The sequence below is a fragment of the Herpailurus yagouaroundi genome, unplaced genomic scaffold (genome assembly GCF_014898765.1).
Source record: "Herpailurus yagouaroundi ecotype Mexico unplaced genomic scaffold, PumYag 29, whole genome shotgun sequence".
NCBI classification, from domain to species: Eukaryota; Metazoa; Chordata; class Mammalia; order Carnivora; family Felidae; genus Herpailurus; species Herpailurus yagouaroundi.
Genome location: NW_024412377.1, coordinates 83,341,920 through 83,361,005, shown reverse-complemented (window position 1 = coordinate 83,361,005; position 19,086 = coordinate 83,341,920). Strand labels below are relative to the sequence as shown.

At 36.9% G+C, this 19,086-nt stretch overlaps 1 protein-coding gene across 3 annotated transcripts in view; it reads right to left on the bottom strand.

Moving 5' to 3' along the window:
- KIAA0825 (KIAA0825 ortholog) overlaps positions 1 to 19,086 on the bottom strand; it is a 391,857-nt gene that overhangs the window by 211,657 nt on the left and 161,114 nt on the right. For all 3 annotated transcript variants that reach the window (XM_040448484.1, XM_040448497.1, XM_040448491.1), the window contains 2 exons: positions 13,251 to 13,430; positions 7,813 to 8,037 (listed from right to left, as the gene is read on the bottom strand). In XM_040448484.1, the coding sequence (XP_040304418.1) occupies positions 7,813 to 8,037; positions 13,251 to 13,430 (405 nt within the window). The remainder of the gene's footprint in view (positions 1 to 7,812; positions 8,038 to 13,250; positions 13,431 to 19,086) is intronic.

The following is a 19,086-nucleotide window of genomic DNA, read 5'->3' as shown; positions in this document are numbered from 1 at the left end:
AGAGAGAGAGGGAGACAGAGGATGAGAAGCAGGCTCCGCACTGTCAGTGCAGAGTCCCATGCACAGCTCAAACCCACAAACCATGAGATCATGACCTGAGCTGAAGTTCGACACTTAACTGACTGAGCCGCACCCAGGTGCGCCTCTTCTACTTCTTAGCACAAATGTCACTTCCTCAGAGAGACTTCACTCACCACCCCATCCAGAGCATCCCTTCATGCTCTTCCCATCCCAGCTCCCACTTCCTCTGTATCATTAGACGCCATTTTGTTGCCTTTATTATAGCACTTAACCATTGTCTAATAAATATCTCCTTAATTCTTCTTTATCTGTTACTATCCACTAGAATATAAGCTTCATGAAGGCACTTCTGTATCCTCAACCCTTAGTACCTCATATATCAGTTGTTCAATAAATATTTGGTGAATAAATGGGTCAACAAACTGGTTCATGGCTACCTTTATTACTCTCTTTGTTTCTTCATAGCCCATTCTAGTTCTAATTTATACTAATACCTCTTAAATGTAGTTGTTTGCTAAGAAGTCTTTGCCTATTGACTGATGAGTCTACACACTCTCCCTTCTTTGCTCTGAAGGATGTACTGATCCTCCCTCTCTAGATCAGGGTGTTTCAACTTTGGCACTAATGACTTTGGGCTGTATAGTTTTTTGTTGTGATGAGTGTCCTATGAATTATAAGATATTATAGCAGTGTCTCTGACCTATGCCCACTAGATGCCAAGTAACATTCTCCTCAGCTGTGAGAACTAAAAATGTCTCCAAGCGTTGCCAAATGTCCCCACGGGGGCAAAACCTTTCCTTGTTGAGAGCCACTCTTCTGGATGATTCTAGAATCTTTAGTCTTGGTCTTTCTCCAGGGTAGCAGTCCTACTACTTCAGCTCCCTGTTTTCCTCCTGAACTAGCTTGGCTTTGCTGACTCTCCCTCCCCACCTCCCTCTGTCCCTTCTTTTCTTTTGTCTTTTAAAATCTTTTAAATAGTAACCACGTTGATAAATCCTCCTACCCTTCATCTGACATACAGCTTCACCTCGCTGTAACCATGCCTACCGACCTATTAAAGCCCTTCCTTATAAATGGTAGTTGGACTACTGCAGTATTCTCCTAACTCATCTCTCTGTTCCAGACTATCCCCAGCCTCTCTCCTGTGTTGTGAAGCCAGATTCACATACTGTAAAATTTGTTATCTAATTTCTCTGCCACAATTGTTTTAGCTGTTTTCCACTGATCAGTCTTCAGAGTGTTGCTGTCAAAACACTCCACAGTCCAGCCTCCGCCAGTTTCTGTAAACCTTATCTTTATTTTATCCTCATTGCTTTTAAACTTCTGAATATCTCATTACTCTCACATGGGTTGCCCTTTCTCTCCATGAGTCGTCCATCTTCTTCAACTCTTGGTTCAAAGTCCTCTCCTCCTATAAATTTATTTGAACATACCATCTATATAACCACTTCGGTAATTAGGTCCATAATGTGCCATTCTGTCATCTTTTATATTATCATCTATTATGGTTTATGTTTTTTGTCTTGATGAGTTATCTTTACAACTAAACAAAAATCTCCTCAAGAGCATATAAAAGAACCTCATCGGTCCTTGGCTATCCTACAAAGCCAGACACAATCTTTTAATCCACTAAATACATGACTGAATTTGATAATTGGAACCAAGTGACAAGTCAAAAGAAGGTAGCTTTGCGTTCTTCCATGAAACATCCTTTCTGTTTTTACTAAACAAAAATAATAAAACAATGTGAAATGATTTTCAAGATACTTGTGACATTTAAAGAAGCCATTCTGCTCTAAAAAAGTACGAAGCTTTTGGAAAACATATGTCTAGTCTAGTGACTCCACAGAAACTCAGGACAACTTAAGAATCATGTTAAAAATGCACTGGAATAGTCTTTGTAAGTTTGTAAAATTGGGCCCAACATATATTTGAAAGATCTCATAAGACTATTGTATTAAATAAAATACTAAATGTGAAAACACCTAGTTTAGTACTTGTAAAATATAGTTCTTTGATAAAATGCTATCCTTTTAGCAAATGAATATGCTTAGATGAAGCTTAAAATATAGGTAAAGCAAATTAAGAAACTCCTCTGTGACCACTCTTCTCTGTGTTCTTAAAATATTTTAAATGTTTTGTTGTTCGTTATGTGTTTGTACCATGCACTCCCTATTCTACTCTGAGGTATCTGACTTAAAAGACTATATCTTATGTTCTGTTTATTCAAAAGAGGATTTAACTCCTGATACCAAGGAAACATTTGACAATCTAAGTAGATATCAGGTAAATATTATCAATTCTCTTCACACCTGCACTTCTACTGATACTTTAGAGATTTTGAGGACTCCAAGTACTCAGATTCTCACTACTTCATTAAAGCTTACAGCAAATTCCAATCAGAACCTTTAGGTTGATGTCAGATTAATCAATTCGTTCTACTAATCACAGAAACTCTGAGTCTGTGGTGATATTAACAACACACCAGGGAGGGATCTTTTAAGAATGCCAAACACTCATTTTTCTGTCCTTATTTAAATGTTTTGACTTCTATCTAAGCCATATATATATTACATTTTGGAAGGGCCATCCCAATTTCAGAGCTGATAAGGTATGAAAAAAAAATGTATGCCTTAGAATGAATGCAATGTGATATGAATATTTACATATTTATCATTTTTTTCTTCCTAGACATGTACTAGTGGCTGTAATAACATATTACGTGGATTATAAAACACGCTGAAAGGAAATTTACAATGAATGAAGACAAAATAACATCTTAAAGTTATTTAAAAAATTTTACTTATTAATGGTATAAAATGTCAATAATAATTTACTGAGTGAGGATAATGTGATTTAATATGCTTTGTAATTTTTAAAATCTGGGTTTAACACTTGAATACAATGATTGAAAGGGCAGGTTTTACATTCAGTTTGTGTCAGAACTTGGTTTTAATAGCTGTCATAGGTGAAAAAGCTACTACATGAACATACATAGATCCACATGGGAACAAGTATATCGATAACTGTGCTTATGAAATCATGGCACTTGTTCTTCAATCTGAAGCACCAAATAGGCCAAGGCTGTTGTTGAAATTTGTCTAGTAAATATTCATTATCCATTATGTCATTCAGTTGTTCTAGCAAACAAAATGAAAAATAAATTTTGTATTTTTAAGAAAAATATTCAGGAATCATTGAAACCTTTATTTGGAATATCATAAATTATGTTAGAAAATATTATTTCTAAGGGACACCTAGGTGGCTCAGTCAGTTAAGTAGCCAACTCTTGATTTTTGGTCATGATCTCACAGTTCATGAGTTCGAGTCTGGCATTGGGCTCTGCATTGGCAGTGCAAAGCCTGGTTGTGATTCTCTCTCTCAATCTCTCTTTCTCTCTCCTCATCCCTCTCTCTTTTTTCTCTCTCTCCTCCCTCTCCCTCTCTCTCTGACCATCCCCTGCTCATACTCTCTCTCTCAGAATAAACATAAAAAAAAATTATTTCTAAGTTCTTAAGTATGTAGATAGGATATTTTTATTGGTGATACTGGCTTTTCTAAAATGAATATTTCTGGATTTTATAAAATAAACTATCTTAAGAACTTCTTTATAGGATTTTGTGTATTTCTGCGTTTGGTTTCTTTCTCCACAACCTGCATGTGAACGGTTCCATGAATACATTTTTCTAGCAATTTTACCTCTGTTTCCTCTCCAGAACCCATTCAGTTAAAATAATTACTCCAACAGTTTTCCCATCAAGCATTCTTTTTATTTAAAAAGTAACTTACTGGGGCACCTTGCTGGCTCAATGTGACTCTTAATCTTGACATTGTAAATTTGAGCCCCCTGTTGTGTATAGAGATTACTTAAGAATAAAATCTTAAAAATATAAATTAAAATAAAATAAATAAAAAGTAATTTACTGCTATGAAAATTTTTCTGGTATATCTTTCATTTATTTGTTGTAAAAGAAACAAAACAACTAGTTCTTTGTGTATTTGAACTTTGAAACCTAATAAATACCTAAGCTGAGCTGTACCAGAAATATCTGAACTTTGATTCAACTCTTTAAATCTCCTACATTGTATAATTTATTCTAATGTTTATTTCTTTAAATCTTCACTATTTTCTATGTAACAGTATTTGCTGACAAAGAAATAAAGAAATGCATTTTTTGTCACTACAGTGTTTTCTGTGTTCTGTCATTTTCACTGTTTCAGGAAAGACAAATGTTCCCTTACACTAGTAACTATTTGTCTTTTAATAAGTTAGAATCCTCAAAAAAAAAAAAAAGACTCTAAACATTTATCATTATTTAGACACCTTCTGTAAAGTACTGAATTAAATATCATTTGACTTAAAACGTTCTCGCAAAACAATTACAGAGGTTTGTCTTCATGTTTTGGATGCTGAGTTTTGAAACATTTTGCTGGCCATGATGATTTCCAAACATCTTTAGCTAGTATCTCAAGGCACAATACCTACTTAAGAGGAATTCTTGTTTAACAATAATATATGGGAAGTCATATTTCAAGTGGTTTTCCTATTTATTTCCTTTTGTAAATCCTCTTTTGACCAAATCTTATCAGATCATCATCATTTTGCCTTATAATATGGCTGAGTAAGAGTGCATGTTAGGAACAGAAATAAACGTGAACTTTTTCACTTTGTTATTGTTTGCTCTTCCTTGCATCAATATTAGTGTTAAACTGCAGTAGATCTGTTGATTTATAGGAATATGTCAAAGCCACTTGTGTGTTTTGTGGGGATTAATTTTGTTAAAAGTAGATTCTGAAATATAAAGGACAAACTTAATTCAGTACTGCACCCTGAAAGCTGAAGAAGTGCTTTAGCACTGTCCATCACCTCCCCACCAACACCAAACTCAGCACATGACTGTCTCACTCACAGACCAAGGGACAGTTACAGTTACAATCTCCATATGAAATTTCAGTAGAGTTTCATTTCTTTCTTTCTTGTTATACACCAAAGAATTGTCTTGTACATTCCCTGAGGTGTTTGCACCCATTTGGAACCAATTTTACTAGTCTTCAAGCACCAAGAGGAGGTATTTTCTTTATAGTTTATCTCTAGCCTCAACTGGGATGCTTGATATGTAGTAGTAGCTCACTTAGTAAACATTTATTGGATGAATAAGTGACTTAATGTCTGGCCTGTAAATAAAATCTGTCTTGTATACTGTAGGGATAATAAAGGTTGAGCACTGTCAGTCTAAAAGAGGGCAGAGATGGAGACTCATGGTGTTTTCCTATTGTCATATCCACCTGGAATGCACAAAATGGTTTATAAAGTTACTTTCCTCCACCATTTTCTTGTATATATTTATGTGATTTGGAATGTTCTACTTCTACTCTTCTACTCTTAGTAGTAGTAGTGATAGTTTTTTTTTTTTAATTTAACTTTTTATTTTTTAAAATCTACATCCAAATTAGTTAGCATATAGTGCAACAATGATTTCAGGAGTAGATTCCTTAGTGCCCCTTACCCATTTAGCCCACCCCCCCCACACCTCCTCCAGTAACCCTCAGTTTGTTCTCCATATTTATGAGTCTCTTATGTTTTGTCCCCCTCCCTGTGTATATTATTTTTGTTTCCCTTCCCTTATGTTCATCTGTTTTGTCTCTTAAAGTCCTCATATGAGTGAACTCATATGATTTTTGTCTTTCTCTGACTGACTAATTTCACTTAGCATAATACCCTCCAGTTCCATCCACGTAGTTGCAAATGGCAAGATTTCATTCTTTTTGATCGCCGAGTAATATTCCATTCTGTATGTGTGTGTGTGTGTGTGTGTGTGTATGTATATATATATATATATATGTATATATATATATATATACACCACATTTTCTTTATTCATTCATCCATCAGTGGACATTTGGGCTCTTTCCATACTTTGGCTATTGTTGATAGTGCTGCTATAAACATGGGGGTGCATGTGTCCCTTCGAGACAGCACACCTGTATCCCGTGGATAAATGCCTAGTAGTGCAATTGCTGGGTCGTAGGGTAGTTCTATTTTTAGTTTTTTGAGGAACCTCCATACTGTTTTCCAGAGTGGCTGCACCAACTTGCATTGCCACCAAGAATGCAAAAGAGATCCTCTTTCTCCGCATCCTCGCCAACATCTGTTGTTGCCTGAGTTGTTAATGTTAACCATTCTGACAGGTGTAAGGTGGAGTCTTAGTGATAGTTTTATGGAGAATATTATTTAGTAAGGAAAATCACAAAAACTGGTATCTACAAGTAAGCATTTTTTCTTGGAACCAGCGGTTCTTTGAAATGTTATGGAAGAGTTCCAGAACATCTGTAGAAGGCAAAACCGTTCATGAATACAATGACCTGAAAGCCACCAACAAAATAGTGCTACTCATACAACATGATATATTAACTACAGATTATGCCTCCTGAATTGCTCAAAATCTATGAAATATCCAAAAGCTAGAATGAAGGAGAAATGGCAACCACTCGGACAAGGAAGAACTGAAGTAATGAAAAGCTGACATTTTCCAATTTCAATTAAATGGCTTTACTAGATTCAAAGGCAGTTTAATAGGGCTTGGACAGAATTAAAGCATTACTATGAAAGGTCACAGATGGATAATTGATTTGAGTTTGTAATATAAGGTCGCTGGATAAGAGCCACATTAGTTAGGATCTCCATAGAGAAGAATGAAAGAAGGCTAGTCTCTTCAATTGACTTAGTAGGTTCAGTTGGAGTATTTTACCATTGAAACTTTCCTCAAGTTAATGAAAAAATATTATTTTATAGATTAATATAAAGGGAAAAGTTTTATTAAAAAATTTTTTTAATGTTTATTTATTTTTGACAGAGAGAAAGAGACAGAGCATGAGCGGGGGAGGGGTAGAGAGAGAGGGAGACCCAGAATCTGAAGCAGGCTCCAGGCTCTGAGCTGTCAGCACAGAGCCCGAATGGGGGCTCAAACTCACAGACTGCGATACCATGACCTGAGCTGAAGCCAGATGCTCAACTGACTGAGCCACGCAGTCGCCCTCAAAAAGTTTTATTTTAAAAGTCCTAAGAAGATTCATTCATATGTCTATATAATATACATAATAAAACATTACATGTTTTGTAATGCAGAAACACATAGGTACAAAGAAACCATTTAAGAAGACAGCACTTAATTAATAAAATAAATCAATAATGTAACTCATGTTCTAAAATACACTTAATAGATGCACTGCCCCTAATAGGAACAATGCACGGAATTCAGAACCATAGGTATTGGGGGAAATTACTCTGTCAAAAAACGATGTAGGTACTCAATGAAGTGCTATTTTTGACCTAAAGGCTACACAAGTAGGTCTGTTAACAAGAAAAAAGAAAGTAATAATTAGTGGTGGCAGAGGGAAAAACTTCAAGGAAAGAACATTAAACATCAGAGCAATATTCTTGAGAGTATGAATTTTAGATTACTCAACAGATTTGAGGTAAGTTAGTCACAATCATCGACTAATGTGTGAATACTAACATGAACACAGCATATCACAGAAAATTCTGAGCTGATAGTTAAATAAAGAGGATGACCATTTGAGTCATTTCCCTTTCTAGTTTCCTTAGTCATAGGCTCGTAGTAAAAAAAAAAGAAAAAAAAATTTACAGGTCCCAAATACATAGAAATGGCGGGAAAAGGACTAACATAGTTTACAAATCTTATAATTTTTAGAATTTTACTTGATTTCATATCTTAGAAAATTGCTTCTTCAAGGATGGGTTCTTACAAAAAAAAAATAGTAATAAGGTACCTTTGCTTGATTCTTTCCTCTTAGTTTCTTTTGGAGTATAATTCCATTCCTTTGGAATGCTCTCACGCAAACGTTCAGGAACACTGTGCTTGTTTAGGTTGGGCCCACAGTTTCTCCCAGACCTCATCACAAATACTATCTGCTGTACAATGTCCTTGATAGCATCAGTCAGTGCCAATCTCAAGCATCGGATGACCTCTGGCTCGGACTCCATGCATGTTGAGACTTTAAAATCAGACAGCATATTATAGTTAGCAGAATCTGGCAATATTTTGTGCCTTATTTAATTGGGAATTCAGTTTCTCATTAGCTAGTTTAAAGCCATAGAAAAGAAGAGCTGTTTTTAACCTTGAAATCACATAATTAATAAACAGTCCATAAAAATTAAAAAAAATTTCTTCTTAGTAATAAAGAAAATGGCAATTAAAATAACAGGGAATAACAGTATTTGCTTGTGGTCTGCAACTCTAATGGTGGAAATTGAAGTTGTATGATTTTCTTAGATGATAACTTGGCAATAATACCAAATCTTTAACATTTTGCTTACCTGTTAACTCATTTATTCCTTCTCTGGACCTTATATAAGAAATTAATTATAATCATGTAAAGGATATAAAGGAAAATTGAAAATAATCTTAGTGTCCAATAATCATCAGTTATTTAAGTAGCTAAGATATATCCATCAACACAATAAAGCCATATATTGTTTAGTAAAAAATAAAAATAAAGACATGTTAGGAAAACTATGACATGTTATTTTTATTACATACACACTATACCACACACACACACACACACACACACACACACACACACACACACATAAAAGAATTAAAAGATGCATTCTCCAGGTTAATGGTGATTATCAATGCATGATGGGATTTCAGGTATTTTCCTCCTCCTTCCCTCTTTCTTCTTTTACTTTTCCTTCTTTTCTATCCTCCCATCCTCCCTTCTTTTCTTCTTTCTGCTATCCTACCTTCTTTCTGATAATATAGATTACCAACCGTTAATATGTATTACTTGTGTGATAAATGCAATAAAATTTTATTATTTTTTTAATATGACAGGAAAGTCTTGGGATAACCACTTGAATCAACACAGAAACGTACCCATATGTTTTTTCCCCTCAAAATTTGAGGTGATATTTCTTTTTTTTCTTAATTTATTTAAATAATCTCTACATCCAACATGGGGCTCTAACTCATGACCTTGAGGTCAAAAGTTGCATGCTCTTCTGACTGAGTCAGTCAGGCACTCCAAGGTAATATTTCCCAAGTGACTCAATCCATTATTAAAACCAGCACGCTGGGGCACCTGGGTGGCCCAGTCAGTTAAGCGTCCAACTTTGGTTCAGGCCATGATCTCCTAGATCATGAGTTTGAGCCCCACGTCGGGCTCTGTGCTCACAGCTCAGAGCCGGGAGCCTGCTTCAGATTCTATGTCTCCCTCTCTCTCTCTCTGCCCTTCCCCACTCATGCTCTGTCTCTGTCTCTCAAAAAATAAATAAATTAAAAAAATTTTTTTAATGTTTAAAATAAAATCAAGGTATTACAAATGATAGAGAAAATAATAGCCCTATCTCAAAGAATTATTTTAAAATTATATGAATTAATTTGTGTTAAGCAACTAGCACATAGTAGGCACTATGTGCACCATGTAAACCTATGTTATTATTATTTTACCTAAGAGGAATTTTCTGTAAAGTTTGCAATATTATAGTATAGGGTGCCCAGTGTTTTTTGATGCAGGGTTCTGCAACAAGTTGAGCATGGGATAGTATAGGGAGGATCAAGCAATATCCACAGATGCCTACAGTAGGGATAAGATACAGATGTAGCAAGAAGAGAAGGAAATTTAGGAAGAGAGAATAGAGAAGAAAAAAATAGTAAGTGACGAGCCCTTCTGGTTTCTGGCTCTGCATATAAAGAGCTTAGAAGTTGCCTCTCTGTCCTACAACAAGTAAATAGCTGAACAGATGGAAAAATCAACAAGTCTTCTTGGATCTGTAGAGAGGTGGGGACATACGGCAAACCACCGCCTCCAAGATTGGAGTGATGGACAGCAAATACAGGGAGTCACAGTTTACTGGAGTGGAGACTCATAAGCAGAACCTACCATGGGAACCAGTGCCAAAGTAGGAAGTCTGAACTGTAATTGATGAAATGCTGGAGGCTCAGTGTGGACAAGTTTGAGAGTTAAAATTCAATGGGGACCCTGTTATGTGGAGGCTGCCACACTTTTGTGAGTTTTATCTCTGTGAGTTCAACTAGGTGCCCACAGTAAATGTCAGAGAAAAATCCCCAAGAGCTTCCAGCAAGGGAAAAGGAAAAGGAACATTTTGAAATAAGTCAGAGCACTCTGCTCTTCTTCAGGGTTGCCCTCAGGAGAAACTACTAAAATAGAGCCTAACCCACTGGGGTATTATCAGAGTCTAACTGACCTAGAAGAAGGGAAATACCCAATTCCAGCCCACTCTAGCTATACTCTCCTACATAGAATGGGAGAAAAAAAACTGAGAAACACTTATGAAGTACATCATCCAGAGGCACAGGTCCACTAAAAGACCTAATCATAGCACCATAGAATGCTTCCCATCCCTCCCCCACTTTTCCACCACATCACTAAAACCCTCTTTACAGCAGTTTCTTTTACCCAATACATCATGTCCAACTTCCAAGAAAAATTACAAGACATACTAAAAGGCAAAGAACACAATTTTGAAAGGAGAAAACATCAGAAACAGACATGGAAATCAGAATTACCAGACCAGGAATTAAAATAACTTTGATTACTTTACTAAGGGCTCTAATGTATAAAGTAGACAGCATGCAAGAGCAAATGGGCTATGTAAATAGAGAAATGGAAATCTTGAGAAAGAACCAAAAAGAAATACTAGACATCAAAAATACTGTAACAAAAATGAAGAATGCCTCCCTGGGCTTATTAATAGACTGGACACAGCCGAGAAAAGAATTCTGAGCTTGAGGATATCTCAATAGGAACCTCTAAAACTCAAAAGCAAAGAGATCAAAGTCTGAAAAAAAAAAAAAAGAATAAGAAGAACAGAATATCCAAGGACTGTGGGACAACTACAAAAGATGAATTTGTGTAATGGGAATAGCAAAAGGAGAAGAAAAAGAAAGGATCAGAAGAAATATTTAAGACAATAATGACCGAGAAGTTCCCCTCAAATTACTATCAAACACAAACCACAGATCCAGAAAGCTCAGAGAACACCAAGCAGAATAAATACTTAAAACTATACCTACACATACCATTTTCAAACTACAAAAAAAAAAAAAAAAACAAAGGCAAAGAAGTCCTGAAAAAAGCCAGAGGAAAAAAAAATTACCTTACCTACAGAGGAACAAAGGGACGAATTAACAGCCAGCTTTTCAAAAACCATGCAAACAAGAAGACAGTGGTGTGAAATATGTAGGAGTATCAAGGGGAAAAATAAAACACAAACAAAAAAACCCAAACGACCTAGAATTCTATGCCCTGCAGAATTATCCTTCACAACTGAAGGAGAAATAGACTTTCTCAGACAAACAAATATTGAAGACATTGGTTGCCAGTAGACCTGTCTTACAAGAAATGTTAAATGAAATTCTTTAGAGTAAAAGGAAATAATACAAGAGTGAAAACTCAGATTTACATAAAGTAAAAAAAAGACATTAAAGAAGGAATAAGTGTTGGTAATATAAAAAAAATTTAATTTTCTTATTCATAATTGATCTAACAGATAAGTTTGTTCAAAATAATAATACCAACAAGTACTCACTTATGTATATATATCTTATACATAACTGTACAAAAGTGGAGTCCCTTGTGACGACTGTAAGGTCTCAGGTTCCAGAAAATATTCAAGACCCAGAGGATATTTAATGCTTATGGAGAAACAATTTATACAAAGACCAAGGATATTGCACCAATCTGAAATTCTGATCCTTTAAAACACCCCACACAATTCAGGCTGTATTAATATGTGTAACACTTGTTTCAAGAGACTTGTCTGACTTGGTGGAGAAGGGTTTGCTCAATGTGTATATGAAGAGAAGACTAATGAGGAGTGAGTAGCAGTTTCACTTTCTCATGGCAGCACCTGAAGGCCATTGGTATCTTCAGTACAGTCTTGTGCTAAGTGACAAAATGGTTCAAGAACTTAAGTGTTGAAGGACAAATAGTGGTTGAAGCATGTGGGTCAACAATTCTTTGTCATCTTGTGAGAGAATTCGGCTCTCACTTCACCTGAATAACTAAAAACCGGAGTGGTAGGGCTTCCAAGGTTATTTTTCTTTCAGTTCCATAAAGTCTACATCAGAAGTAATTCAGTCTTTTTAACTGGAAAACTGTCCCTCCTTTGGGTAAAGAGATCATAGTAGGAAATACATGGAAACTAGGAGATAAAATTTTAAGAGGAGATAATTATTAGGGAGTCTTAAGTGATAGATTCAGGTTTTAAAAATCATTATACAGTTATCTATTGGTATTTTTCAGGGATAATGACCAAAAGATGTAACATAATAACCTTAAACTAGCTAAAAAGATATTCAAGTAGTATCTAGAGGATAGTCAGAGTCCTGGAAGAGTGAAACCATGAATATGAGCAAGTTAGATTTTTTTATATGGATCCTAGGAAATATTTCATGGAAATGTAGTTTCTGAAACAGTGTATAAAAATGTTTGTAGGTTGAAAGCCAAATGTTAATGATGTAAATGGTTAAGGGACTAACAGTATAACCACTAGGTTCTCAGTCTTTGTTTTCCCAAGATATTAATAAGTATGTAATTTAAGGCAGGATATTAAGTATAGAACAAGGTGAGAATCTATTCATCTGGCCCCAAGGTAGGGCAACCCATGAACACTTTCTAGTTACATAGGCAACTTGCAACATCCATTCTATGTAGACAGAAGAACAATACAAATGGAAAAACATATTGTTCCCAAAGGAACGAGAAGACATACTTGCCTTATAGAGACACAGGTGCTGTGGTCGTAATAAACACCTTATACGTTTAAAGAAAATGACTAGTAGTTTTGTGCATTGGTTTGCCAAAAAATGCATCCAAGAATAATATGTCACTAATGTCTTACTTGCTCAAGAGCAAAACATAATCTATGGTAAATATTAAACTAAATTTTTATGAGGGGACAGTTCCTAATAATAATTTAAAAAGAAAATCTGCATTACATAATTTCTCTCCCTCTCCCTCCCCTGCACCTTGTCCCAAGTATATTATATTTTGATAGGACTGAATGGTTAATGATTCCCCAAAGAAACTGTTATGCTTAAAAAAAAAAAAATGTGTGATAAACTTTTACAAATAATAGATTCAACAAGAGCGACATCAATAAAACTTTCAAAGCATCTTTAAAGATATATTTAAGTATCCATAAAACACTTCTTTTACAAGCAGTAAATTTTTCATACCTGGAATGTTATATAGAAAGTTCCATAATTGTTCTTCTTCCATGTAGCTCACAAAAACATTTCCAAATGTTTGTGGAGAAAAATTGCAATGGTACAATACTTTAAAGATGGTTTCTATTAAGCTGGATCCTTGGTTCAGATTATCATCTGTATCAGAACCTTGCTCTTGAAAGGTACATTCTTGGAAAGAATGAAATTAATTTAGTAAGATAGGTATCAGTGAATGTGATTAAATTCTTGTCACTTACCCAAGCATATTGCAGTAAAACTGTATTTGATTAATATTTACATAATAAGAGAAATGCCATATTCTTTCAGAGTAATGGCCCACCAAACTCAATATTGTTACTGAGATACTTAGGATATTTGTAGGGGGGAAAATGTGAGAAGGGTCACAATGACATGACCTCAAAGAAAGACAGAGAGAGAGAGAGAGAGAGAGAGAGAGAGAGAGAGAGGAAGGGAAAGAGTGAATCACAAGCAAGCTCCATGCTGTCAGGGCAGAATCCAATGTGGGGCTTGCAGTGAGATCATGACCTGAGCTGAAATCAAGAGTCAGCCACTTAACCAACTGAGCCACCTAGACACCCACCAAGGTGAGTTCTAAGTCGGACCTCACCAACTGTCTAAGAAGGTCTGGATGGAGGGTGAGCCTCAGCTGATTTCAAATGTTTCTAAGGTTGGTGTCCTAGAAACCTGGTGAAAACCAATACTTTTCGAGGCACTCCTCCACAAACCTTGGTTTTTCCCAGCTTGCACATTTCCTACACTTTAGGGCTTTTCTTCTGCGTTCCCTTTCATTCTTCTATTTCCCATTCCTTTCAAGAAGACTCCGCTAGGGTTCTATTCTTTTAACCTTCTTCTTAAGTTCGTCCCTTCCCTGCTCCTCCACATGCAGGTCTAGCCCTTTCCTTTTTCTTTCCCTCAGCCTTCTGGACAAGACACTTGTTTGTTCAATGGAAAATCCCCCAGGTGTGTCTTCAATAGTGAAAGACAAAAATATCAAGGAGTTGTAGATCTGTCTAGAGCATCCACTGTTCAAACAAAGGTCATCCACTTAGCCTAATCTTCCTCAGTCAACATTAATACCCAAGAGGTATTTTTCCATCAGATCTACAACTAACCCAGGCCTGCACTCTTATTGTTCTCCCTTTAATATGAATCAACACTCCTGTCTTTCTCCACACTTCTAGCTAAGGAAGGAGGACTCTTCTCAGTGGTGAGTTTGGGGCCAGCCTGACCACAGGGAGTTGCATTCTGGCCTGCTCTCCTCCTCATTAAGTCTATGAGGGCTGGTTCTGCCATTGCAAGGGAATTCCGTGGCTTTCAGCTCTGTTGGTGGCTTGGGGAGGTGGGAAGGGGGCAACTAGGGTAGTTGGAGGGACAGAAGGATCATCTTAATTCTGGAAAATGAGGCTGTGTGGGCAAGCCATATTTAAAGCCATATTTTCTGACCCAAGCAATAATAAAGCTGCAATTTTGAATTCCATCTGGCTCCCCTCTATCTATCAAATGTTTCATACCTTCTATAAACAAATACAAGAATTGAAAACAGATTGCCTTTTCAGTAACACTGAAGGGCTCTTTTCACTGCAGACATTAACTAGAACTAAACTTGTTAGCGCTTCAAAAGAGGGTGGTATCTGGGGAGGAGCTCCCCCACCAACCCCACCAGGAGCCTGTGTTTACTGCTACCACAGATTTACACATACATGGTGCACTAGCACTTTGCTTTCCAAGACTGCTTAATTTTTACTTTCTACAAAAATGCTGTTAATGACAAGCTCCTGCTGAGTCACTAAAATGGATTTGGCAGCAATGTTGGTGAAGAGAGTGCCATCAGCTGAGGGATGCTGAATTAACCAGGCTCTAACGAGCATCCCTAACCAAAGGGAAGAGGCTGAAAGACTCGCTTTAGACATAGATATTAGAGAGAAAGTGCAGGGATAGAAAATGTAGCCTATAAAACCAGGATTCAACACCTAAAACACCAGGCTGGTAAACTGATACCTGAGCAAAAGGGGGCGGAGTGTCATGTGAAAATGGCTTCAAAGAAGCACTAAATTTGAAAATCACAGCCTAGTTCACTGTAAAAATTAATCAAAATAAAATTGAAACCTGACTTGAAACTTGAAACCTGGTTTGGAGTCTACTGCATAAAAGGTAACAATAGATGCAAAGATCTGCCATTTATTTACAAGTTTTCAGTTAAACGTGACTTGATTGTTACTTTTTCCTCCCTCAATGTATTCTTATTTTGGCAAAATTTAAATTTTAAAAACAAAGTCTCATGAAATGGGTCTATGAATTAAACTACAAAGACAAAACAAAACAAAACAAAATCATTCTTTTTCAGAGATTTTCTTTCCCAAGTCTTTCCTGGGAATTATTTTCCTGCTTTCTGTTCTAAAATTCTCATACACAAATTAAAGCACTTACAACCTTTTCTATGCTGTTTTCCTCAATACCCAAATAAACTAAACATCAGATTTCTACCTCTTTTGAACAACCACAGTCCCAAATTCAGGGCTGTGATTAATGGTGAGATGGGAGACAGGCCTTTATTGAATACCCACAATGGTGCTGGCTCTCTGCTCACTGTTTTGCACGTGTTTACCTATTTATCTTGATCCTCACAAAAACTCTACTAAGTGTATATATTTTTTAAATGTTTATTTTTTAGAGAGAGTGCACGCGCATGTGCCAGCGAGCAAAGGAGGGGCGAGAGAGAGGGAGACACAGAATCTGAAGCGGGCTCTGCACTGACAGCAGAGAGCCCCATGCATGGCTCAAACTCAGGAACTGCGACATCATGACCTGAGCCTAAGCTGGACACTTAACCAACTGAGCCACCCAGGCGCCCCCCAAATCTACTAAGTGTAGATTATCTCTGTTGAGGGAGCCTGAGGCAAGCTGAGGGCAAAACACAAACACAAGCTAGCACCGCCCTGCCCCGCCCCCCCAAGGTGGGATTCCTGTGATATTCCTTGGACACCTCTGGCTGCACAAAAACAAGAAAGGACAAAAAACAAATGGTTAATCTGATTAAGAGTCTCCACCAGTTTACCAGAAAAAGGCAATCCTATCAAAAGCCTAAAGTCCGGGAACTCCTACTGTCAACGTTAATGCTTTTGTTAGGGGGGAAAACAACCTTAACTTGACAATAGGTAGGCCTCCAGTAAGTCTTTAGCATGTGAGAGTCTCTTTGGAAACTCCCTCTTGACTTTATCTCCCCAGACTCCATAAGAAGGTGCCCCACAGTTACAGTGTAGTTTTTCCTGCCCGTTGGTCCTGTCTCCCGGCTTTAATAAAATCACCTTTTTGCACCAAAGATGTCTTTAAGAATTCTTTCTTGACCATCGGCTCTGGACCCCACAAACCCCCCACCACCCCAAAACTTCATCAATCTCCATTTTTTTTTTAACAAATAAAGAAAATAAGTCTTAAAGAGGCTGATGATAAATAAAATACAAAAGTTCTCTACAAGTCATCAAGAAAATAGCTACATTCAAGAGAGATTGATAATTGGACAATTGACTCCAGTGTCTTGAAAACTGATCATCTTTATAGAGAAGGCACAGGTAATTCTGTGTATTTGAAAATTATTATGTAATATCTACAAATTTATAAATGTAGATAGGCAAACCTCTTTGAAACAGTTTTGGCTCTATCTACCTGTATCTACTAGGGTTCCTCTCCATACTTTTTATAAGATAAGATTTTCTCCAAAGTGCATTTCATGGTATGTTAATGTAGTAGCCCATATGTTCTGGAAGTGCTGGCTTCAACAATATTAAATAGTTTTGTTTTCTGCAGGATTTCTCAGAGCCTTTAATTATTCATGAACCCTGTGCCTCTCCAAGAAGGGATTTTAGTATATAGTGTTTTAAAACATTTTTGACCATAAAACCTTTTTCTAGTATTACATTTAGCAGGAGTACTATTCTATGAAACTGAATCTCGGAATCCTGGCTCTACTGTTTACAAATAGACTCTTAAATTAACTTCAAGCCCTTTACGTTTGCAAATGAAAGTGAGCATTTCAAATGAAAAAGGAAGCAAGGTAGAAAGAAGTGCAAAGTTTTACTCTGCATAAGGAGATTGCCAATTTGAAAAGAAATCTGGTCACCAAAGTTGGATTTAATTTTAATTCAAATGAATCATTTTGGGGCAAAGAAGATTTTGCTTTACCAGCAGACACTGGAAAGAATAACATGGGGCGCCTGGGTGGCTCAGTCGGTTAAGTGTCAAACTTTGGCTCAGGTCACCATCTTGTGGTTCACGAGTTCGAGCCCCGTGTCGGGCTCTGTGCTGACAGCTCGGAGCCTGGAGCCTGCTTCTGATTCTGTGTCTCTCTCTCTCTTTGACCCTCCCCCCATTCATGCTCCGTCTCTCTCTGTCTCAAAAATAAATAAATGTTAAAAAAAAAAAATCTAAAAAAAATAAAAAAATAACAAAGCACAGCCAAAAGAGGTCTTGAAAAACTGATTTTTAGCCCACAGATTTATATCAGGTTCTAACCATCTGACTAAGAAACATAATGAAATTATACGACTGGCAGGCACCTTACAAGGAGGTCAGTAAATATTTGGTCAATAAATGAATAAACATTTGTTGAGTCAATGGATAAAAAGTCTTCTAGCATTCGTGACAATGGTGACCTAGCTTCTTTTTGAATACTTTACAGTGGTGAGATTTCCATTACCATTCCAGGCAGCTGTCCCACTGCTGGACAGCTCAAGTTATGATACGAAAAGATAGGATTCAGGAAACATAGAGGGAAAGGTTCGGACCTGAGGTCCCTGGGTGGGGAAAACCACATATTTTGGAACAATGCTGGGCATGACTGACCATAGCAAACTTCCTTGGGGGTAAGTTCCTCTTAAGCATGTAACAGACACCACCTACTCCCCCCTCATGTTCCCATCAGGAATTTGACAAAAGTCCTGACTATAAAAATAAGTAGTAGACCATAGAACGGTACAGCCATAGACCATTATGGAAATGGGCCAATCAAAAAGAAATGCCTAGGCATTTAGAGTTACCTAGCCAATAAGGGTAGAACCTGAGAAGGAAAGTGGGGGAAGGGGAGCACCCCACCCTCACCACCAAAACCCGATTTACAAAAGACCCCTGCCTATTCTCACAGGCATTCACTTTCCAATGCCCCCTCTCTGTTAAGACAGCTTTCCTACTATTCTTACTTTCTGTAAGACAGTAATAAACTTTCGCCTGCTGCTCTTTTTATTCTGTGTCCACCTCTTTATTCTTGGAAGCAGGGAGTCAAGGAACCCTAGGTATTGAGGTAAAGAATACTGAAACAACGTTACCAAGCTGTTTTTCATTTTTAAGAAACATTACAGGATACTGTTATCAGAAAGGGGTATAGAAATCTACTCTCCTCTCTTTAGTAGATAAAGAAAAGAAGCACAGAGTTGTAAACAATTTCCTCAGGTATCATTAGGGATGAGAATTCAGGTTTTCTGACTGACAGAGTGACAGCCAAATCCATCTCCTCCCAACTTATTCCCAAGTATTTCTACTTGCTGACGTGGACAGCTTTTTTTTTTTTTTTTTTTTTTACATTCAGACTTAAAATATTCGAAGATAGCTATCCTGCCTCTTCTAGTCTTTTCTTCTCCAAGTTATACATACCCAGTTCACTTAAGCAAGGTATGGCCTAGGTAACATCTTAGCAGTTTCAATCTTTTTCTTTTTTTTTAAGTTTATTTATTTTTGAGAGAAAAAGACAGAGCATGAGTGGAGGAGGGGCAGAGAGAGAAGGAGACACAGAATCTGAAACAGGTTCCTGGCTCTGAGAGGTCAGCACAGAGCC